The sequence below is a fragment of the Taudactylus pleione genome, unplaced genomic scaffold, assembly GCF_031769625.1.
Source record: "Taudactylus pleione unplaced genomic scaffold, aTauple2 ptg000214l, whole genome shotgun sequence".
In the NCBI taxonomy this organism is placed as follows: Eukaryota; Metazoa; Chordata; class Amphibia; order Anura; family Myobatrachidae; genus Taudactylus; species Taudactylus pleione.
Window position 1 is genome coordinate 7,369,687 of NW_028284616.1, and position 25,914 is coordinate 7,395,600.

Consider the following 25,914-nt stretch of genomic DNA (forward strand, 5'->3'; position numbering starts at 1 on the left):
AAGCACGCCACACCACCTGACGCAAAAATTAGGATTTCTGCGTCCGATGGTTGGCGTGTTTTTTATCCTGAACCCTCGCGGTATTTGTTTCTTACGATAATATTCAGATAAGAACTGCCCGTGGAGAGTAAGATCTATCTCACGTCTTTTTAATTTATTTAATTTATGAAAAATATCCACAGGTGTTTTTAATAAGAAAAAATATAGCAATACAAAAATTTATATTTGATTGAGTAATTATGCTCGAACTGTGAATCGGACTTTTTACCACCACATTCAAACGTATTTATTTGGATAGAGTATTGCGACTGGATACAGAAATAGTGTATATGTACATACACGATTACTGGGTAGCTGTTAATAACTGGATTCAGGATATGTCTTCATGAAGTCTCTTTGTGGATATGTTTATTAATTTCTTGAAGCATACATATTGGTACATTTAGATTGCTTTGACATTTGTGAGCAATGGCCCATGGTATCACTTTGTTTGATGAGAATTCATTGAGTGAGGCTGAGAATGTTCAGATCAGCCTAACCGATGATGAGGTTGATAAAATATTGTTTAATCAATTACAGTTTGATAAATTACCTTCCCAAACACCTGTGGATATTTTTCATAAATTAAATAAATTAAAAAGACGTGAGATAGATCTTACTCTCCACGGGCAGTTCTTATCTGAATATTATCGTAAGAAACAAATACCGCGAGGGTTCAGGATAAAAAACACGCCAACCATCGGACGCAGAAATCCTAATTTTTGCGTCAGGTGGTGTGGCGTGCTTAATAAATGCTCTTTAGATTTATTGGCACTAGTTATTGAAGAAGTGGGCCTAGAATTGCAAAAATTACGTGTTGAGTTAAAATCTTTTGAACGTGAATTTAATTTACACCGACTTTGTTAGCAGATAATTCTGAGGATTGGATACAACGTATTCAATCACAGATTGATAAATATAAAGCTGATTTGATTTCTTTTAAAAGAAACAAATTGGAAAGTGTGGCACAGGATTATCAAACACACATTGTGTATCGATGGCTTTTGGGTGAGGATGGAACTACCCGTTTAAATCAGGGCCCTAAACAAAGACGCTTCTATAGAGCTAATCGATTCGATAACTCTACCTCTAATTCATCCTCTGAAACCGATACTGCTGATAGTCTCCCACCATCAGGATCTCCTTTTTTAGGCCCCAACACCAGGTCTCAATTAGAAGGTCCCAACAGAGCCCTCGGAGACCGCACCCGCGGCGGGGGGGCACCAAGAGGAAGACCAAGGGGTCGGAGAGGGGGAAGGAATTAATTTTTAATTTATCTTCCCATGTACTGTCTGCTGCAGAGATTTCCCTGCTCTCAAAGGGTTTATCTTTTATCCCTACTTGTAGAGCTGATTCATTTCGATGGTCAGTGGATTTATTTAAGATGGGTCGAAAACTGAGATTGAGGGAGTTCTTTGACAACAGACAGGATAATAGAGTGATGAAAGAGATACCTAAGTCTAAATTTAGAAGTAAAAGTAAATTTGATCCCAACTCCACTAACGCGAGTTTAAAAACATTCCTGAGAATGGTTGATACGGATTGGAAAAAGAACTCTAAGATTAACAATAAAAAATTTGAGAATTTGACTACAGCTGAAAAATCAGCTTTAAAAACTTTACGTAGTAATACATCTTTGGTGATATGTAATGCTGACAAAGGGGGCGCTATAGTTCTTCAGGATTTTGCGTCTTATGATCATGAAATAAGGAGACAATTGTCAGATATTTCTACCTACCAAAGGGTAGAATATAATCCAATGGTGAGGATTAAGAAAGAAGTAGATGATTTAATTAACATTGCATGTACTAATGGGTGGATTGATGAGGATGTTGCGGCCTTTTTGACAGTCGAAAATCCTATTTGTCCAATTATATATACCCTACCAAAAATTCACAAGTCATTGGTGGATCCTCCTGGAAGACCCATAATTTCAGCTAGGGGTTCAATATTACAACCGGTAGCTCAATTCTTGGATTTTTATTTACAACCGATTGTCAAAAATGCTGCAACTTACCTCTGTGACACTGGTCACCTACTAACTGATTTGAGAACATTGTCCGATTTACCCCCTGAGTTTTTGTTGGCAACATTGGACGTATGCTCTCTATATACAGTAATCCCACATACACAGGGGATAGAGGCCGTTGAGATAGCATTATGTGAGGGACCATATTATGGACCCCCAATACAGTTCATGTTGGAACTATTACAAAAAGTGTTGGAATGTAATTATTTCCTGTATCAAGGGGAATATTATATCCAAGTGGCCGGTACGGCGATGGGGTCGAATTTGGCTCCGGCCTATTCAAATATCTTTATGTACCAATATGAAAGGGAATATATTTTGAATAAATATGCTGAAAGTATCTTTTATTATAAAAGATTTATTGATGATATCCTATTAATATGGTTGGGGGATGAAGAGTCTTTTAACGCCATGGTTTTGAGTCTGAATAGTTTATCAAGTCCTATTCGCCTTACCTCTACTGTAAGTGGTCAATCAATCAACTTCCTTGATGTAACGATTTTTAAAAGTATAACTGGATTGGAATATACTTTATTTCAGAAACCAACCGACAGAAATACCCTCCTATGGGCAAGTAGTCATCACCCGAACCCATTGAGATCTAACCTTCCAATTTCACAATTTCTACGTATATTAAGAAATCACTCTCTGGCGGAAAAACAAATTGTGGAATGCTGTGAGAGACTTAAAGAACGTGGTTACAGGGACTCTGTAATCAAAAATTGCCTTACCAAAGCGAATAAACGTTTTCTTGCTAAGCAGCATGTACGTAGAAAGGAGTCTGATATGGAGATACCCTTCACAATAAATACAAGGTGTGATACCAACCTGACGGTTGTTCAGAAATCCATAAGGAAGAATTGGTCCATGTTGACTACAGACCAGTCTTTTAAGAAATTAGGGAGAGCACCACCGCTACTAAGTGTTAATAGAGGTCCAAATTTGAAGGATCTTTTATTTCGTCCAAATATGCATCCGGGGGAGAAACCTGATGATAATTGGTTGACCCAGAGGAATGAATGTTATAAATGTCTGGGTTGCACCACTTGTAGATCTATGCTGACAGGGACATTTTTTTGTCACCCACATAATGGAAGAAAAATCTATCTTCGTAAACGATTGACTTGCCAGTTGGACCATGTAGTCTACTTTCTTATGTGTCCGTGTGGACTAATGTATGTGGGCAAAATGATCAGATCATTTCGGGAACGGATGAATCAGCACCGTTCATCAATTCGTTTGGCGTAGGCCACTGGACCTTCAGACAAACCAGTGGCAGTACACTTCCTAAAAAATGGGCATCAGATTTCTACATTAAGGTGCATGATAATTGACTGGATTCCCCCACCAGTGAGGGGTGGTGATCGTAGGTTGACCCTTCTGAAGAGTGAGGCTAAGTGGATACACTTTTTGGATACTACAGCCCCAAAAGGACTTAATGAACTTAATTCTTTATCTATGTTCATCTAAATTTAATATACCTATAAAGGCTCCCATGGTGTGTAGACTCGGCACAAAAAAAGTGAGGAAGATTTATACTTGATGAATAAGTTTATGAGATGTTGATACCAACCTGTATTCTAATTGAATCCAATGTGTATTGTGTTCTATTGTTAATATTAGTGTTGTTTGTCTAGTGTATAATATTGTTAAGAGTGTGCATAACCACAGTATTTCTATGTTTGATAAGAGGGCTGAGTATGCTCGATTGGGGATCAATGCGTCACTATTAGAATGGACGAGCTACACGGAGTAGTTTGCTATTGTTGATACTTCCGGGTATGTGTTGCCTAGCAAGCTCTGATGCAATGTACCACGTGATGTGGGCGTGCGTGATGACGTCCGCCCGCCGCCCGTTTGATGCTTCGTGATGGTGTTTGCTGTTGAGCCCGGCGGTAATGTAAAGCCGTTCCCGGAGTTTGAGTGGATGAGACTGCTCACATTAAATTTAAGGTGGGTCCAGCTGCATTCTTACCAGTACTCTGGATACTTCCTGAAGTTAGTGTATGTTGCCAATTAGTGGCTAATTGCCTATGGTATATAGATTCTCTGATTATGCACACACTTTTAGCTGCTGTTTGTCCAGTGTTGGTGAATTTTGATTCATGTCTTGACAAAGGCTTGTTGTGAGCCGAAACGTCGACAAATTTTCTATGGATTAAAGACTTTTTACCTTTTGCATAAAAATGCTAAGTAGTCTGGTGAGTGCTCTCTAAACATACTTTGGATATATATATATATATATATATATATATATAATTCACTCCAGCAGCACTCCTCTCAGATCCAACGTATATCAAAATGCAGGTGCCTTCCTCACATAAGCCAGTCAAAATTGGATTATGGTATACAAAGTCCAGATTGGGCGGCACTCATTGCAATAATATCACAAGACACGGATGTTACCAACGTTTCAATGTGTATCCAAACATTTTCCTCAGGGCATAAATATACAAACAACATAACTCATTTATATACCCCCACCGGACCGTCCATGTCGCTGCCTGCACAAGGAGTCCCGCACGTAAAAATGACATCACAGGGAGTGCCTGCATCAGCGTCACGGAGGGACCGGACCACGTGATGACTATTCACCAATAGAAACCAATGGGTCACCAAGCAACCGGACAACAATAACAATAACACTGTTATCAGAAAAAAGCACTAGATGATATACAAATAAATATAAAACAAACAGACAACCATACATAGACAAACATATACATGGATAATGTGAAAGGCAGCGGCACATAATATAAAGGATATCATATCTGTCTTGAATATACATCAAACAAACATAATCATAATGCCAGCCCCATTAAACAGGCCGCAATATACGGGACTATGTCATGAAAACAGATGTGACATCAGCTTTACCAACACAGCAAGGATCTTTGCCATCTATATTTTTGAACGTTGCCCGTAATGGCTGCTTTAAGTGCCTTGGATGCACTACGTGTAGCTACTTGATATGTGGAGACTCATTCTATCATCCATTTTCTGGTAAAAAATATCAAATTCGTCATAGAGTTACGTGCTCTACGAAGTTTGTTGTATATTTGATTAGTTGCCCTTGCGGAAAACATTATGTGGGCAAAACGAAGAGGGCCTTCAAGGAAAGAATGGCGGTCCATAGGTCTTCCATCAGGTCTGCTTTACAAACTGGCAAGACTGATCAACCGGTGGCCCGTCATTTCAGCACCCCAGCAAAATATAAGGTGTGAGTGCTGGATCACAGATACCTTGTAAATACACATATATATTTTTCTGACAGACCGTACCTCACTGTTTAGATGCCGCTTTTCACATCAACCATCGATGTTTCTGATTCGATTAAAGTATTTTTTCCATCGAATACCGGGAATTCGATGCTTGCCAGCCATCGGATGCAGCTTTCCAATGCCCATCTGATGGCTGGCTGCCGGGGTAAAACTTGTTGCGTACAACAAAACTAATTGATAAGTGATCAACTAGTTTTATCATACGCAACAAGTTTTAAAACTCATTGCATTCGATAAATGGTGCTCAAGCCAATCAGCTCCTAACTGTCATTTTTCAAACAGATGACAATTGGGAGCTGATTGGCTGGAACAACATTATAAAACTCATTGATAATTGAGCCCCCAAATGTGAAACAAAAATACGGCTTATGCGATATGTCAGCACAGCTCCACAAACAAATCTCTTCAACAGTTTATATTTTATTGAGACTCTGAAAAAAAGAAAGGCTACATAGCATAATCCCATGAAGATATATTAAAAATTATTTAAAATACCATTAAAATTTAATTATTTGGCAAACAATCACAAAACGTTAATCAGTCTTCAGAACTGGACCACCGTAGATGTCCCTATATGTCCCTATATTTGAAAAAACTGTATTTGTTTAGAATGGACTAAGTAGAGTTGGAAAAATTATATATAGGGCTGACACTACCATTAAATAGCATTAGGCAGCTGCCTAGTGGTGCTGGCACGTGGAGGGCACAGCTGAGTCCATCAAGAAAACAGATCAAGGATGTCTTCAAAAGAGACAGTTTGCTCTTCCCCTGGATGCAGCTCCATATTAGTTTTTTCCTATGTTTTAATGAGATTTCCCCATATTTTTATATCTTGGTTGGGTGCCTTTCTTCATCCAGGCTTGCTGTGTTGAGCTTGACTATATTGTACCATATTGAACCGTGACTTATTGTTTTATAGTGTTTGTAAAATAATTCATACTTTCTGTTTGCTATGACACTGTGTATAAAAAAAAATATATATAATTTGAATTAAATCTTTTGGAGATTTTCATAGTAAAGCTTATTGCTAAGTAAATCTGTCTTGGTTTATAAGCTATTTACCAGTATGGATTCAATGTGTGAACAAGCCACACTGGAAACACAGGTACATGGTGGATACAAAGAATGCAGTATTAAAATGATATAAACGAATTGAATCCTTTTTCTTTCATATTTTTACCCAGCATGTCGTCACTTGGAAGCCCATGTTACATTAGAATGCCCATTTTATTGTCTTCCATCTTATTAGCTAGCTAGGCATGCACACACACATATATATATATATATATATATATATATATATATATATATATATGAACCTATGGAGTTCATCTATTTAAAAGTCAATTTAAATTAGACAATAATAGGAGGTGTGGATATACAGAATAACAAGTAATGACTGAACTGGTGATAATAAAGAATTTAAAATAGAAAAATCTTTGTTTTCACATGTAATCAAATGAATACAGTAATTACCTTCTGCACTGTTTTCTTCAAATAGCCACTGTGCACTATCTTCTCCACCACTCCCAAGGTCTCTATCCTTCTCCATTGACATTCCTCCTTCCATCTCCATGGACTTCAATAATGCAGAAATGATTGTTGGCACAGAAGACCCCTTTACATGACTATGGTCTTCCCTTACATAACCCTTTTTCTCCAAAGAGTCTATTGAACTTGGTGTAAGGGTTTCCTTCTCCATCATTGAATGATCAGTATTCTGGCTCTCCGGTATTCCCACAGAAGATTGTTGTTCCTTTACAGTAGAAGATGAAAAATGAAAGGGAGGCCTTGATGTTCCACTGGCAATATCCACACCAGCTTCTGACGCCAAATAGGAGGGTGCAGTAATTGAGTTGGCGACAGAAGTGTGGTCAGTTTCCAGAAATGACTTAATGTTATATCCTGCAGCTGTTGTCCTCTCTGCTACTGTCTGAGCATCTTCTCCAATTATGTGCAAAGCTTCATTAAAACTATCTTTCCCATTATGAGTGAACATTGATAGGGTTTGACTCTCAATTGCTATTTTATCAGTGACTTCTACATGGCTGTTAGAGATTGCAATTTGTTCTTCTTTCTCAGTAAAGGTTCTGTGGATGAGTGATGGTGGGGTTCCTGTCTCTGCTGGTGAGGAAGGAGCTGGTAAAGTTACATTTAATCTCGACTTTTCTTTTAGATCATTTGTTTTATTTGCTGGCTGAACACTGCTTTGCTTTGTTTCCAGCATCTTCTTTTGAATATATGTATCATTTGAAAGTTCCTGAACATATAGCACATCAGGATCCTGTTCCCTAAAGACTGTATCAGGAATCTTTGTGACTGATGCATTCAAATTACTATAGGTAGGTATTTCTTTTACTTGAGATTGTTCCCTGCTTTCTATTAGCGACAATGCCAGCGTTTCCGAGAAACTCCTGTCTTTGCCTTTTCTTTCCTGAAACTTGCCATATAGATTTACACTACCATTCAACCCCTCATCAATTTTCTGTTCTGTGTTTGGAAGCTCTACAGTTGGGAAAAAGAAGTCATCTGAAACATGGGCTCTCATTCCTGGGTCAGCAGGATGGGATATCTCTGATGTTATCTGTTGCACTAATACCTCATTCTTTACAATTGAGTCACCTGAAAACCCGTCAATGTCTTCACCATCTATGCTCTTGTTAACTTTTCCCACCATAACTTTAGAGTTTTCAGCATATGAATATTCATCAACTGACTTACTGTGGTCATCGCCTATAGCTCCCCCACCTTCTGTTAATTTCGAGTCATTGGCAATATGCAAAAGAAATCTAGTACTGTTTGCTGGATCAGTCTCCACCAATGAATTTTGTCTTTGCGTTGATCTAGTGACTGTAGGTGTCCATTCTTTTCCATCACTGTAGGAACCTTGATTTCTTTCCAATTTGATAGGCAGTTCTTTTATTCTTTTATTTTTAGGAGGATCTTTTGTTTGTGATTGCATTGATGTTGGTTGGTGTTCACTTTCAACAGTATGGTTGGCATCTTGATGAACTGTCAGGTCTTCTGGTTTCTCCTTCCCTTCCAAGCTAATAAATCCTACAAAATGAACCACAGCAACACATCAGTTGCATTAATTTCCTTATTGAAACAGCAACAAAGCAACAGCAACAAAAAATATTACAAGACAATTCAAATGTCAAATACTAAAGCAGTACACACAAATATAGGGTCTGTTTCTAAAGACGGGTTGTATCAGCAGGCTCAAAGTCTCTGTAGGCATTATAAAATGGGTGTGTTGTAGTAGACAGTGGGTTAGTTAGGAGGGACTCTGTGTTAAATCTAAATCTGTGCTTAATCAACACCAAAGTCTTCTTCTGTATTGTATTTCCACTACAGTCAATTTCTTGGTAGAAGAATGGATACAGAATGGCAGAAGCAGAGGGGAAAGGATACATTTGACCATGTTCGGCCAGTAGCCTATATGTGCCACACTACAGTATGTAACAGAAACTTATTTGTGGGTTCTCAGCTCATGATTGTCGTTACCACACCTATGGTGTCCCCCATAGCTTCACATTCTAACGGATATATCAGACTGTTTCAATGACATTCTTTTGATATTGTGTAGCATGAATATTTTCATAGTAGTTGTGCTGGCAGTAATTATTGTTTGTCCTTTGCCTAGGCAGAGAAACAATTGATATTACTGGATAATAGCTGGTGTGGGAATGAATTAATGTATTAATAGGTCTTTTAAACCAGTATACTGACTATGGCCCGATTCAGAGATGCACGCAATGTTGATGTCGGATGTAGTGGAGCAATATTTTGCTACTGGCAATGTGTCAAAGCTGAGCTGCATGTGCAGTGATTGGTTAGTGACCGTGGTCGCAGAAAGGATTTTTTCATAAAGTGAGTGACAAGTAGTCAGCTTTGGGGGAGGTAACGGGAAGTGGCTAGAAAACTGCAGGCGTGTTGGGAACGCTTTCTAAGCAGTTAGTCTCTGAGAATTAGTTTGCACCTGGAGAGGCCTCTGTGTTTTAGGTGAGACGCACAGTCTGAGACAGCAAAGGCTTACTCAGAGGTTCGATGTGCGTTGTTTCTGAGTCATTAGCAGGTGCGTATTCATAATGGGTGCAGGGTGTGCGGGGCCCACAGCACCCATATTTTTAATACTTACCCCTCCAGAGTCCCACGTCAGCACTATTAGCTCTGTACCAATCGCGCAGTAGGGAAATCGCTGGGAAAATGACTGCCGTGCCATTTTCCCAGTGACCTGCGCTTGCTCAGTAGACTCTGGGCACAGACTAGTGCTCAGGGTCTACTGCTGCTCTCAGTGAGCTGGCATCCACCGGGGAGAGAGGAGGGGGTCCGTGTGCAGTCTCCGTCTGGGGACGCCCCTGGCATATTCTCGCAAATCCGCTGTGTACGGATGGCAGCAGCAACGGGCATTGCATGAATCTCTGATTCAGGCCTTAGGTTCCCTGAGAGATATATATATATATATATATATATATATAAATATAATCAGTGCAGTGCAGTGAGGTAAATGGCTGGGGAAGCACTGGCTAATATAAAAGACAGATTTACAGATACTTATATGAACCCGAGGGTTCATGTGGGCATTATACAAAGGTGCAGCAGTATATAGTGCTGGAAATTTGGTGTGTTTCGATCAGGGATGTGCAGAAAAGGTAGACAGAGGAGGCAGTGCCTCACCTGCCATACACTTTTTACTCCAAAGTTTTGACTATAAAAATGATTAGAAGATATTTATAATATTTTATTTACATTTTTCTTATAATTTTTTAGTCAAAACTTTGGAATATACCTAAGTATGACAGGAAAGGCTCTGCCTCACCTCTCCGCACATCACTTATATATATATATATATATATCTCCATCCAATCATACCAATATCTTATCACATTAGGAAGATATATTTGACTCCTAATTCCCCCCAGTAAAGCCTATAATCCTAACATTTCAGAAATCAATATGATTACTTCAAACTTGTCTCACTTTCTGAATGTAAATCTTCATCCATAGGTCACTCAAATTTTGTCTTGCCCTCATAACTTCATAACAACTCTGATTTGGGAAGGACTAGAGATGGATAACTGTGGATGCCCATGCACTTTACACTTTAATCCCACAATAAGCAATAAATGATGCAATAAGCAATACATGAAACTGTGTTGAAAGATATAAATCAAACATAAGATAAAAGAGAATGAATCCCAAAGGGCATTGAATATATATTGACACATTATTTTTTAATGTTTGAGAACCAGTTCTACCTTCAAATGCAAGTAACAACGATGGGTACTAAAGTAGCTACAAGTTAGGCTAATATTTACATTAGAGGTTAAAAAATACAAAATAAATTTAAATAATGACATATTAATACAAAAACTAATTAATACAGGTGGTACATGGATAATCTTTATTTGGAAAGGTACAGAATCGCAGTTGGTGATAGTATAAGTTAAAATTATAATCAAAAAATATTTCTCTATCTTATTAGAGATAGCTGAAGAAAGTAATGTAGTGCACTTGCTAATGTGTCCTGAAATGGTAAAACAGTTATTTGTGCTTTGGCGCATGTAATTTACATGCTTTAGTGCAATTATCCAACACCTATTACACCATTGTGCAAAATTGTTTGCCTACCTAAACTAAGTAATTGGTTGCACGACTGTTAGCAGCAACATCTGCAACCAAACGCTTCCGATAACTGGAGATAAGTATTTCACATCGCTGTGGAAGATTTTGGCCTATTTTACTTTGCAAAATTGCTTTAATTCAGCCACACTGGAGGTTTTTTAAGTATGAACTGCCTGTTTAAGGTCCTGCCACAGCATCTCAATTTGATTAAAATCAGGATGTTGACTAGCCCACTCCAAAATTTGAATATTGTTTCTTTTGAGTCATTAAGATGAACATTGTCTTGCAGCATAACTCAATTGCGTTTGAGCTTCAGATCACAGACTGATGACCAGTCATTCTCCCACAGAAATTTCTTGTAGAGAGCACAACTAATGATTCCATCAATTATGGCAAGTCTCCCAGGCCCTGAAGCACCAAAGCACCCAGACTCCATAACACTACCACCACTTTTGACTATTGGTATGATGCTCTAAATCCGTGTATCCACTAGCAGTTATTAATCAGTGATTGCACAATTACGACATTGTAATTGTGCAATCGCTCACTAATCATGCACAAATCGTGCACTATAATGTCGGAAACGACCAGCGACGTGCGCTCCCGCTGGTCGTTTCCGACATCAACCATTGGCTGAACATGCCGGTCAATCTGCCGATAATGACAGATTGGCCATGTTCAGGGATGATCATACTGTCGTTACCTCATCTGCTAGTGGATGTGCGCCTATTGTGGAATGCTGTGTTAGCTTTATGCTGCGCTATATAATAAACTGTTAATAAATAAATAAAATAAAATAAATAAATAATGCTGTGTTAGCTTTATGCCAGATGTAACAGGACCCATATCTTCCAATAAAGTTTACCTTTTGACTCATCAGTCCCCAGAAATTTGCACAAAAGGCTTGCTTAACAGAGGTTTTCGCCTTGCAATTCTCCCATGGTTACCATTTTTGCCCAGTGTCTTTCTAATGGTAAAATCATTAATACTAATATTAACTGAGGCAAGCAAGGTCTACATTTGAATAACGGAGGGCTCGAATGAGCCTGGAGTGACTTAAACCAGGAGGCTGGGTTTTGGCCAGGGGCGGTGATTATTGTGTTGGTCCCAACCTATGAAATCCTTAGTGGGAGGAGTAGGGACTGAGCTTATTTAAGGCCAGGCTTACAAGCCTGAGGCCTCTGTTCTGGGAACATTTGCCTGCCCTCCCTTCCCCAAGGTTCATTGTTTGTTAGCTATAATTTCGTGTGGCGGGAAGTACGGCTTATCAGCCCGGGTGTAGTGTGTGTGCATTGGGTGTGCTCACCTTCTATTATGTGTAGAGAAGTAGTGTACCACCTCTACGGGGGCAGTACAGCCATCTAAAGATGGTGTTGTGTTTGGTAGAAGGTCTATGCTTAATACCCAAGTGCAGGGTTTGACATCCACAGGGTGGACTCTGCCCGCAATGCTGTTTTTGTTGTTGAGTTTGCATTGTTGGGCTGCTCTGTGTAAGTGCCGTCCTTCCAGCCACCATACAATATATTTAAAATAATTAAATTAATTTCTTAAATAAATAGCTGACCTGTTTTAAAATTCATTACGGTCTCCGTGTCTTTATTCTTAGATAAGTTTGAAATGTTTATATTGTTATGGTATAATGATCACACACACTGAGCACACATCAGCCATTACTAGGTTTAAGCTTTGTGTCTGGGTTCTTTTGTGACTTCCTGGATGAATTGTCCATGCACTTTTGGACTTCAAACAGAAACAATAGGGATGTAGAGGAAGAAATAATAAACTACTCCACTCTTAAATTTAATCTCACTGGATTGCTGAATTAATTTCACTTAATTAATTATTTTCTTAACAAAAATATTAATGTCGTTCCTAGTCACACATTAATTAATGACTGTACTCTATATAGTTGACCTATGTGGAGGATCTCTGTTGCTAATGTAGACATATAATTGGTAATTTAATGAGTATTTATTATGCTCTGTATTTTTATACCCCTTAGAGGTATGTCTGTTTGACCACCAGGGATCTTCAGTTTCAATTTTTAATGTTAATTTTGTGATTATTTGTAATTATTTATATAATTACATTAATTATTGTGTAATACTTTTAGTAAGGTTACTTGTGAGTCTTATTAAGTTCCTAACAATACAATTCGGTTTACGTACTTAATTGTGCAATTATTTCCTTGAGCTTATCTGTAATTATAGTTAATGTAATTGTAATGTTTTTGATAAATGATGCCATATTATGGATTTGCAAAATGTATGGACCAAATGGGGTCCACCTGTTTCATTTTTATTGTTAAATTATAGTGATGCACCAACCATTATGGATTCTATATATAATATTTCTGTACATTACTAAAATTGTATCAGCTATCTTATTCAGTAAGTACATGAAAGACACATCTGTGTCTTTCAAAAGGTTATAACTTGCATGTGCTATACCCCTTTAATAAAATGTGTACTGCTAATGATGATTGGCAGGCACGTCTGATCAACTGAATATGTCTTGATCCCGTTCCACTGATGCTATTACTATTATTGGTATGGCTGTTGCTACACATTTGCAATAAGTCAGTTCACTTTTTATTTTTATATTTTTTTTTTAAGTGGAAGACAATGGATGTTGTATTTAATCGAACTTAATTAGTACTTTTATCTTGTATTTGCATTAATTTTTATTGTATTTTACATGATAATTGCTATTAATATTTATACAACCACTGTCCAGACCCAGTCTGTGTATATAATACATCATTAAAGTATGTTGTTTTGTGAAGTGTGTATTGCAACTTTTTCTTTTACTACAATCACTGTCAAGTCACATCACGTGGTTTAAACCAAGCGCATATCCTCTGGGTGGGAGGGAAAGGGGGGGTTGGTTACTAATTACGAGGGCAGATTGAAAAGTAATGAGACTGCCTCTGTTTTTTTATCCCATAGATAGACGTAGCAACGCTATGCTGGTTATTGTGAACCTCATACATCAATGTGTCTGAACCTGCGGTTGGATTGCCGTAGTCCTCTTTGTTTGGTCACAGCGAGTGGAAAATCTTTATACGTTTCGTAATGGCGGAAGAGGAGGACGTTTCTGTGAGATTACGTCAGAGATGTGTGATTGAATTGTGTGTTAAACTTGAAAAAAGGAGAAAAAAAGTTTAACACAAAATTCAATCACACATCTCTGACGTAATCTCGCACACGTCTTCCTCATCCGCCATGACAAAACGTACGAAGATCTTCCACTTGCTGCAACCAAACATAGAAGACTACAGCAGTCCAACAACAGGATCAGACACATCGATGTATGAGCTTCACAATAACCAGCATAGCGTTGCCACGTCTACCTATGGGACAGAAAAACAGAGGCAGTCTCATTACTTTTTAATCAGCCCTGTCTGAGGCCGAGGCCCCGGCCAGCTGTGTAGGAGGAGGAGAAAATCCCACCCTTAGCATATGCTGTCGCACAGTGGTGGGCTGGGCCGGGGGGCAAGGTGCCATGTGCCCCCCGGGCCGCAGCACCATGCAGGCCACGGGCCGCGGGCAGTCTGTGTGTCTGTGACACAGGTTGCACCGCGAGTGTGGCGCTGACCGGACGGAGTTCGGTCAGCACTACACACGTGCCAAACACACAGCCGCCGGCTCCGGCAGCTGTGTGTTTGCTTTGATCAGCAGCCAATGAGAGTCTGACAGACTCTCATCGGCTGCTGCTGCGCCCACTGCGGGAGCGGCTCCATCTTCCGGCTCCTGCAGTGGGTAATGGGAGAGACGTCATGACTTCTCTCCCATAATGCAGAGCGGCCCGGCCTGGGAGGACGAATGGAGGAGCGCATGGCGGCGGCCAGAGCGGGGATTCAGGTAAGTGTTTTTTTTTTTTCTTTTTTATTACGTGTCTACTGGGGGGTGACCACTACTGGGGGCACTATAACGGGGAGACCACTACTGGGGGAACTACAAGGGGGGAACCACTACTGGGGGCACTACAAGGGGGGGAACCACTACTGGGGGCACTACAAGAGGAGACCACTACTGGGGGCACTATAACGGGGAGACCACTACAAGGGGGGGACTGCTACTGGGGGCACTGTATAATGGGCATTGCATAGGGGGATCACTACTGGGGGCACTACTGGAGGCCTGCATAAGGGGGTCCTCTCCTGGGGCACAAGGGACACTGCATATGGGCACCACTACAGGGGGCTGCCCCTAAACTTTTTTTTTTCTACTTTACATTAATCCCATATGGACCCGCCTCCTCCATGGCACACTTGAGGGGGGGGGTCGTAGCACTACACGCTACTCCTCTGCCAGGGCCGCCTGCATGCATTTGCCCCCCAGGCTAAAAGTTGAGAGCCCCTGCTGTCGCATAGTATTTAAAAAAAAAAAATTTCAGTTGGCATGGCCATGCCTCCTGGATTTGGCCACACCTTCTGTATCACCTGTGCTGGCTGCATGTCTCGCCAGCTCTGCATATACTTCTGCTCTCTCCTGGTGTCACTTGGCGCATATACTACAGTTGTTTCCTAAATCTGAAATCTCATTCTCAATATGCTTCCAGCTCTGCAGTTTGCGTAAAATGCATAGTTTCTGGAAGTATATTGCATACCTGCATTTTTGGCATAACATGTGTCCAACTCTTCATTAGCCCCACAATGCCTTTAAAGTAGGGGTGAGCGGGTTCGGATTTCTGAAATCCGAACCCCCCCGAGCCCCCCCGATCCGAGGCCAATCCGAGTCAGGCTCGACTTTTCCCGCCTGACTCGGATCTGAAATCGAGGCAAAACGTCATCATCCCGCCTTCCGGGTCTCGCGGGTTTTGGATCCTATATAAGATACCCGCGTCGGCGCCATTTTCTCACTCGGCTGTGGACAGTGAAGAGGGAGGGTGGGAGTTAGGGCTGGCTGGGCTGTGTAGTGTAGTGTAGTGCAGTGTAGTGTTGTGCTGTGCTGCGCTGTGCTGCTGTTGTCCATAAGGGCTGTGTCCACTCCTCCAAAGTCCATAGGGGCTGGCTGTGTTATGCTGTGCTGCTGTTGTCCATAGGGGCTGTGTCCACTCCTCCAAAGTCCATAGGGGCTGGCTGTGTTGTGCGTGCTGCTGTTGTCCATAGGGGCTGTGTCCACTCCTCCAAAGTCCATAGGGGCTGGCTGTGTTGTACTGTGCTGCTGTTGTCCATAGGGGCTGTGTCCACTCCTCCAAAGTCCATAGGGGCTGGCTGGACTGTGTTGTGCAGTCAGTTGTCCATAGGGGCTGTGTCCACTCCAAAGTCCTGTGCAGAGTCCCAGTCCTAAAGGGGTGCTGTAGTGTTGTCCAGGGGGTGCTCTGTCCGTCAGGGGTGCTCCCCCCAAGTGCAAAAAAAAATTAAATATTTTCTGTGTTTGTGAATTGTGTGCGCAGTAGCCGCACGTGCATCAACAAAGTAGTGCCAAGTGTGCGGCTGTGTCATAAGTAAAGGGCAGGCTGGCTTGACCGTTAAAGGGTGCTGTAACCCCCAAAGTACACTCCAAACAAAATAAAAAAATATTTTCTGTGTTTGTGAATTGTGTGCGCAGTAGCCGCACGTGCATCAACAAAGTAGTGCCAAGCGTGTGCCTGTGTCCCATAAATAAAGGGCCGGCTGGATTGACCGCTAAAGGGTGCTGTAACCCCCAAAGGGCACGCCAAACAAAATAAAAAAATATATTTTTTTGTGAATTGTGTGCGCAGTAGCCGCACGTGCATCAACAAAGGAGCAGCGCCAAGCGTGCGCCTGTGTCATAAGTAAAGGGCCGGCTGGCTTGACCGTTAAAGGGTGCTGTAACCCCCAAAGTACACTCCAAACAAAATAAAAAAATATTTTCTGTGTTTGTGAATTGTGTGCGCAGTAGCCGCACGTGCATCAACAAAGTAGTGCCAAGCGTGCGCCTGTGTCATAAGTAAAGGGCCGGCTGGCTTGACCGTTAAAGGGTGCTGTAACCCCCAAAGTACACTCCAAACCCCAAAAATATATATTTTCTGTGTTTGTGACTTGTGTGCACTGTGGCTGCACGTGCATCAACAAAGGAGCAGCGCCAAGCGTGCGCCTGTGTCCCATAAGTAAAGAGCCGGCTGGCTCATTTCTTAAAGGGTGGTGTAACCCACAAAGTGCACTACTCTCCAGCAAAAATAAAAAAATATTTTCTGTGTTTGTGTGCACCTTAGCCGCACGTATATATCAATATAACATAAATGGACGACCAAACTTTCTCCGATAAAAATAAAATAGGGAAGGATCAAGAACCACTTCCTCCTAGTGCTGTTGCTGCTGCTGGGAGTTGTTCATCATCCCAGAGAGGAAGTAGGAACACCACTACTTTTACTAAACAATTGACCCTCCAACAGTCCCTAGCGATGAGGATGAAGTACGACAGCAGTCATCCTGAAGCAAAACGTATAACTGAGGCCTTGACTGCTATGTTGGTGTTAGACGTGCGTCCGGTATCCGCCATAAGTGCAGTGGGATTTAGACAATTGATGAAGGTAGCGTGTCCCTGGTTCCAAATCCCGTCTAGATTCCACCTGCATCCTCAAAGCAGCAGCGACAAGCGTGCGTCTGTCTGTTAAAGGGTGGTGTTACCCTCAAAGTGCTCCAAAAAATAAAAAACTATTTTTTTTATGTGTTTGTGACTTGTGTGCGATGTAGCCGCACGTGCATCAACACAGTAGCAGCGCCAAGCGTGCGCCTGTGTCATAAGTCAAGGGCCGGTTTGGACATGTGGTCCGGACTGAAGGACGTGCCAACAATTTCTGACAAGTCTACTGTCACTGCATATGATACTGTCCTCAAAGCAGCAGCGACAAGCGTGCGTCTGTCTGTTAAAGGGTGGTGTAACCCTCAAAGTGCGCTCCACAAACAATAAAAAAATTCTTCTTTTTTTTTCTGTCTTTGTGAAATGTGTGGGCTGTAGCGCACCTGCATCCTTAAAGCAGCAGCGACAAGCGTGCGTCTGTCTGTTAAAGGATTACATCGGTGACAGCATCCAAGTAGGCATGTCAGACAGTCCGTACATGTACTGGCAGGAAAAAGAGGCAATTTGGAGGCCCCTGTACAAACTGGCTCTATTTTACCTGAGTTGCCCCCCCTCCAGTGAGCACTCCGAAAGAGTGTTTAGTGCAGCCGGGAACCTTGTCAGCAAAAGGCGTAGGAGGTTGCTTCCACAAAATGTGGAGAAGATGATGTTCATAAAATGAATTATCAACTTTTCCAGGGAGACCAGCCTCCAGAACGTACAGAGGGACCTGTGGTGGTGGATTCCAGCGGGGACGAATAAATACTCTGTGAGGATGAGGATGTACACAACACTGAAGAGGGTGAGGAATCGGTGAATGAGGAGGATGAGGACGACATCTTGCCTCCGTAGAGCCAGTTTGTGCAGGGCCAGATTAATTGCCAGCTTGTTTTGTGGGGGCCAAAACGAACCAATCATTTCAGCCACAGTCGTGTGGCAGACCCTGGCGCTGAAATGATTGGTTTGTTAAAGTGTGCATGTCCTGTTTATACAACAAAAGGGTGGGTGGGAGGGCCCAAGGACAATTCCATCTTGCACCTCTTTTTTTTCTTTGCATTATGTACTGTTTGGGGCCTAGTTTTTCAAACTGCCATCCTGTCTGCCACTGCAGTGTCACTCCTAGATGGGCCATGTGTTTGTGCCGCCCACTCGTGTCGCTTAGCATAGTCATCCATCTACCTCGGTGCAACCTTTTGGACATAAAAACACTATTGTGAGGTGTGAGGTGTTCAGAATAAACTGGAAATGAGTGGAAATGAAGGTTTTTGAGGTTAATAATAGCATAGGAGCAGAAAAATCAACACATTCTGTGATTTTAGCTGTTTTTATGCTTTTTAAAAAAAAAATACACATCCAAAACACCAAACCCAGAACCCAAAACACCGAAGGGTGGTTTTGGCAAAACCAATCCAGATCCAAAACACGAAGAAAGATCCAGATCCAAAATCAAAACACAAAACACGAAAAGTGGCCGGTGCACACCCCTACTTTAAACTAGTAATGCATGCCAAGCTAAATACAGAAGCCATGGACTTACATGACAAGACATCAATATTTCTACCATATTGTCTACCAGAAAGTGTTATAACCTTCACAAAACCTTATTCACAGAAAGGCATAAGATTTGGTTCCCCCTCCCCCAAATCTTTTAAGTGCTAATAAATAGCTTGAAAGTATTCTGAAGCTCATTTATCCATCACGCTGTGACATTTGGACTGAACTCAATGCTAGACATTTCAGATTAATGTTTGTACCCTGGCACGTTAACCCCCTGTATGTTTCCAAGATACAGGCACCAGCTTTTCTCAAGATTAGAAAAAGATTTGCTAACTATTAACAATACTCATTCGAATACATGACAGGTAAATTATACATAATATTTTTTTTTACTCTGCTCAGGAGAAATACATCTTATATAGAGATTTCTCTAGCATAAACAATTTCTTGTTAGACACTTTCATTGTTGGATGAGGTTGGGAGATTTGCTGAAATGTTGTTATTGGATTCTATTGAACCGAGCCTGCACATCCCTAATTAATATATATATTTAAATGTTTTATCTTTATTGTTTGGAAGTACTTTATGCATTTAGGTAAAACTGTTATGACATAACATTGTCTGACCTGGGAAACCTCTGAAGTAGTAGATGGATTGATCTTTTAAAGGGTACAGGGATCTATTTACTAAGCATTGTTAGGAGACAGAGTGAAAAGTGATAAGAATGTGATAAGGTGCCAGCCAATCAGCTCCCAACTGTCATCTCACAGGCTGTTTGAAAAAGACAGTTGGGAGCTGATTGGCTGGCACCTTATCCCTTTTCACTCTGTCTCCTAACACTGCTTAGTAAATAGACCCCACAGTATGTTTTGAGTAACGCTGTAGTTATATATTTGTATGACTGCACTACTTTTGTGCAGCAAAGCAAGTCATTATGTTGGCTGTGTTATGAATAGTCGACATTCAGAAGGTCAACACCAGAAGGTCGACAGGTTCTGAATCTCAACAGTTAGAAGGTTGACATGGTCGTTAGGTTGACCACCAATATGTAGACATGTATTAAGTTGATTAAATGGTCAACACATTCAAAAGGTTGACATTTAACATTTTGACACAAACCCTAACCCCTGACCCTAAGTCTAACCCTAAAAATCAACAAAAAAAACCCCATATGATTACAGGGTTTGTGTCGACTAGTAAAATGTCGACCTTTCGTATGTGTAGACCATTTAACCATGTCGACCTAAATACATGTCTTCATATTGGTGGTTGACCTAATGACCATGTAGTCTTCTGACTGTTGGCATTCACAATGTGTATATAAAATTTGCACCCAGCATTCTGCAATAACAGTGGAAAACCAGTGGTGCTGTGCTCATCATCTTTCTTTTGTATAGCAAAGCTATGAAGTATAACAATTATTCCTGCTCTGGTTTTTAAATGAACAAGCAAGTTAATTGGTCCAACAAATAATTTACTGTATATTAGAGGAATGACACAGGGCCTGTCATTATGTAAAGGCTGTAAGGTAGTTTGTGCAGCCTAGATCATTGCAATAAGTGGAAGTATCATTTATAACAGTACTGTACAACTAACAAAGGCCTATTGAAAGTCTCTGGGGAAATTTACTAAGCAACAAGGATTTCTTTGCGTTATTGCAAACAGATGCAGACCTGTACGGGGGACACATATCTGTCTGCTACAGAGGGCCTGATGCTGGAGACAAGCGTGCTGGAGTCTGTGTAATATGGAGAAGGCAACTTAGGCAGCAGACATGTGCCTGGTATTGTGTTATGGGTGTTCTAGAGGCATGGCATTTGTGTTATGGGAGATGTATAGCCATGGTGTTTTTGTTATGGGAGATGTGGTGCCATGGTATTCGTGCTATGGGAGATGTGGTGCCATGCTGTTTTGTGTTATGGGAGATGTGGTGCCATGCTGTTTTGTGTTACGGGAGATGTGGAGGCATTGTGTTTTGTGTTACGGGAGATGTGGAGGAATGGTGATTTGTGTTATGGGAGATGTGGAGGCATGGCATTCGTGCTATGGGAGATGTGGAGACATGGCATTTTGTGTTTATGGGAGATGTGGAGGCATGGCATTTTGTGTTACGGGAGATGTGGAGGCATGGTGTTTTGTGTTACGGGAGATGTGGAGGCATGGTGTTTTGTGTTACGGGAGATGTGGAGGCATGGTGTTTGTGCTATGGGAGATGTGGTGCCATGCTGTTTTGTGTTATGGCAGATGTGGTGCCATGCTGTTTTGTGTTATGGCAGATGTGGAGGCATGGTGTTTTGTGTTACGGGAGATGTGGAGGCATGGCGATTTGTGTTATGGGAGATGTGGTGCCATGCTGTTTTGTGTTATGGGAGATGTGGAGGCATGGTGTTTTGTGTTACGGGAGATGTGGAGGCATGGTGTTTTGTGTTACGGGAGATGTGGAGGCATGGCGATTTGTGTTATGGGAGATGTGGTGCCATGCTGTTTTGTGTTACGGGAGATGTGGAGGCATTGTGTTTTGTGTTATGGGAGATGTGGAGGCATGGCGATTTGTGTTATGGGAGATGTGGTGCCATGGCATTCGTGCTATGGGAGATGTGGAGGCATGGCATTTTGTGTTACGGGAGATGTGGAGGCATGGTGTTTTGTGTTACGGGAGATGTGGAGGCATGGTGTTTTGTGTTACGGGAGATGTGGAGGCATGGCGTTTGTGCTATGGCAGATGTGGAGCCATGGCGTTTTGTGTTATGGCAGATGTGGAGCCATGGCGTTTTGTGTTACGGGAGATGTGGAGCCATGGCGTTTGTGCTATGGGAGATGTGGAGCCATGGCATTTTGTGTTATGGCAGATGTGGAGCCATGGCGTTTTGTGTTATGGGAGATGTGGAGGCATGGTCTTTTGTATTATGGTAGATGTGGAGGCATGGCGTTTTGTGTTATGGGAGATGTGGAGGCATGGTATTTTGTATTATGGTAGATGTGGAGGCATGGCGTTTTGTGTTATGGGAGATGTGGAGGCATGGTGTTTTGTGTTACGGGAGATGTGGAGGCATGGTGTTTTGTATTATGGTAGATGTGGAGGCATGGCGTTTTGTGTTATGGGAGATGTGGAGGCATGGCGATTGTGTTACGGGAGATGTGAAGGCATGGCGATTTGTGTTATGGGAGATGTGGTGCCATGCTGTTTTGTGTAACGGGAGATTTGGAGGCATTGTGTTTTGTGTTACGGGAGATGTGGAGGAATGGCGATTTGTGTTATGGGAGATGTGGAGGCATGGCATTCGTGCTATGGGAGATGTGGAGACATGGCGTTTTGTGTTTATGGGAGATGTGGAGGCATGGCATTTTGTGTTACGGGAGATGTGGAGGCATGGTGTTTTGTGTTACGGGAGATGTGGAGGCATGGTGTTTTGTGTTACGGGAGATGTGGAGGCATGGCGTTTGTGCTATGGGAGATGTGGAGCCATGGCGTTTTGTGTTATGGCAGATGTGGAGCCATGGCATTTTGTGTTACGGGAGATGTGGAGCCATGGCGTTTGTGCTATGGGAGATGTGGAGCCATGGCATTTTGTGTTATGGCAGATGTGAAGCCATGGCGTTTTGTGTTATGGGAGATGTGGAGGCATGGTATTTTGTATTATGGTAGATGTGGAGGCATGGCGTTTTGTGTTATGGGAGATGTGGAGGCATGGTATTTTGTATTATGGTAGATGTGGAGGCATGGCGTTTTGTGTTATGGTAGATGTGGAGGCATGGCATTTTGTGTTATGGGAGATGTATAGGCATGGCGATTGTGTTATGGGAAATGTGGAGGCATGGTGATTTGTGTTATGGGAAATGTGGAGGCATGGCGATTGTGTTATGGGAAATGTGGAGGCATGGTGATTTGTGTTAATGGATCTGTGGAGGCATGGCGATTGTGTTATGGGAGATGTGGAGGCATGGCGTTTTGAGAGGATGAGCTGAGCAGAATCATTTTAAACAGGTGATTTAGGGGACAATTATTAATTACCGTATTATAATTTCTTCGCATATCATGGGATCATCAGAAATTATGTCTCGGGGCTAATTATTTGAGCGACACAGACAATAATAGGATGCAACAGGCCATACTAGCGGGGCCATGATTGGTACAGTAAATCCATTTTTTACTAGTCTCCATAAAAAGCTATGGGAATGGATTTGCATTTGTAAATAGGGCAGACAGGGAATATGGGATGTAGTTGATATCCTGGAAGTCGGAATGCTGGCGTTGAGAATACTGGCGCCAGAATCCCGTCAGCAGCTAGAATCCCGGCACCAGAATCCAGATGGTAAATATTAGGGTTAGGAGGAGGGTTAGGTTTAGGGTTAGGCACTAGAGGTAGTGTTAGGGTTAGGCTGTGGGGGCGAAAGTTATGGTTAGGCTGCGAGGGGGGGGTTAGGCTGCGGGAATGGTGGGTTAGGGTTAAGGAGAGGGTTAGGATTAAGCTGCTAGAGAGATGGTTAGGGTTAAGCTGCGGGGGGGTTGTTAAGGCTAGGCTGCGGGGGGGGAAGTTATGGTTAGGCTGCAGGGCAGGGAGGCGAGTTAGGGTTAGGCTGCGGAAATGGTGGGTTAGGGTTTGCTGCTGTCAGTATTGTGTCAACGGCATCCCGACCACCAGGATCCCGTACCCAATGCGAGAAGATATCTGCTGTGTCACCTTCTTATTAAATAGCAGCCGTTTCTGAAGGTTTACCGCATTTTGACGCTTAATTAATAAATCCCAGTATTGTAAAGCTGGCGATCCACTATACAATTTTCTGTCAGATACCTGTCCAATCTGGCTGGTTGGAATGAAAACCTGGTAATGTATGGGAGCAAATGACAGTCGATCATATGGTTTTAAACACTGAAAAAAGGACAAATTGGTTAAATTTGGGTGTTTTAAGTTTTAACCAATTTGTCTGAACGACCATTTTTGTCTGTTTTCCAGTGTTTGTGAGCAAATGGACGACTGTCATTTGCTCCCAAACATTACCAGGTTTTCATTCCAACCAGCCAGATTGGACAGATATCTGACAGATAATTGTATAGTGGAGGCCCAGCTTTACTTAAGCATTTGATTGATACCTGTATGTTTTGGATTAAAATCTATTTTTTATGCCGCATGCCGTAGCTGTGGTACATCAGGACTATCTCGCCTCAAGCAGTACAGTTGGAAAGTAAACATTAACTCATGAAGCTGTGAGCACAAACATAGTTTAAAGCTAAGGAAAGAAGAGCAATACAAACACTATTCTTATAATATTAAGTTACATAATAAGCTACAACATATAAATTGTGAGAGTGTGATTGGTACTTGTGCAAGTGTGACCGAACTTATCTATAATGACTTTCGCCACCATCTCTGCTTGTGCAGATTTCTCTGATTGTAGCCACTTACTCACCAGGTGACTTTGGGCCTGATTCAGACCCACTCGTAAGCGGGGGTCCGCTCGCAAGTGGGTCGATGTTGTGCACTGCGCATGCGCACGACGGCGGGAGCTCCGTCGTGCGCATGCGCCAGACGCGACGAGCGAAGGACTTTCCTTCGCTCGTTGTGTCTGATCAAAGGGGGCGTGCTGTCGATGTTGATTGACAGCACGCCCCCTTTGGTGGGCGTGCCGGGGGCGTGCCTCCCTGACGGGGGCGTTCCCAAGGGAACGCCTACCGTCAGAAGCCGGCCCCACTGACATCACTAGTGATGTCAGTGGGAGTGATTTTGGCTCTGATAGAGCCAAAATCACTCCGGGCCTTGCGGTTGAAAACCTCAACTGCAGGCTCCGGCTTGCAGTGGCGATGGTCGCGATGGTCAAGACCACCAAAACTGCACGCTCGTATAGGCTGTGGGTGGTGACCCACAGCTATACGAACGTCCAGGAGGACGCTCCATAATTATGGAGGGCGGCCCTCATTCAGAGCGTGCGCTCTGCTCAGAGCGTACGGCTCTGAATGAGGGCCCTTGTTAGGACATTTGTGAAAGTGTAGGCTATGCAGGGGAATAAGTCCATTTGTGCACCCTTCTGGACCATAGAGAGTGGCTTACCTCCAAACAAGCTAATATTTAATTCTTCAACTTGGAATTTTTGTTTTATTGAGATCAAAATAAGCTTTTTGGGGAGGTTAGCTGTAAGAAAGGGCATTAGCATATTGGCTCAATGGTCTGCGAGTAACCTGTACTCTCAGTAATCACTCGGTAAACACTGTCAAGAAGGATTCTACATCATCTGTACTAATTTTTTGTAGCGACTCTTGTACAAATTGGGTGTTTTGTAAGTTCACTGAAATTAAGCATAAGGCCAACTGAATAGTATAATTAACCTGGGCCTGATTGGCATAGATTGTTCCAACTGTCTATGGGCGTTGGAACGGGGGGCAGCAAAGGGGCGGCTCACCCCCCCCAAACATTTGAAAGGCCGCACATTACACCTCCTCCTCTGTACGGTGCAGGGGCTGTGCAGTTTATAAAGCAGTTTGCAGTTTATAAAGCACAACCCCTGACCGTCCGCAACCGCTGCTCCTGCCCCCCCAACAGAATATCGTTCGGACACCCCTGCAACTGTCTAGTCAGTTCTTCCACATGGTCAGCTTTTGTAGGCAACACTTTTACCCAAGAGTAGTGGGTGGGGTGCTAAATTTTACCTTCAAGAACAAAGTTTTGCATATTTTCAGCTATGCAGCAACTTCCATACTTCTAAAGAATATTTGAAAAAACACATTTAACTCTTAGGTAGCAGCTTTACACACTTTCCAAACTTTGGGCCTGATTCACTACGGATCGCTATTGAGATCGCAGCTGCGATTTCGTATGCTGGTCTGCTGTGAAAATATGGTAATGAATGTAATCGCAAAGCCAGCAGAGAGACGCCCACTACCGCTATCTCATATCCGTAATACCTTGCAGACCTG

At 42.2% G+C, this 25,914-nt stretch overlaps 1 protein-coding gene across 1 annotated transcript in view; it reads right to left on the reverse strand.

The window, feature by feature from the left end:
• Positions 1–25,914, reverse strand: part of NCAN (neurocan) — a 138,471-nt gene that overhangs the window by 63,929 nt on the left and 48,628 nt on the right. Inside the window, exon 8 of the mRNA XM_088478392.1 lies at positions 6,826–8,406. Within this exon, the coding sequence (XP_088334518.1) occupies positions 6,826–8,406 (1,581 nt within the window). The remainder of the gene's footprint in view (positions 1–6,825; positions 8,407–25,914) is intronic.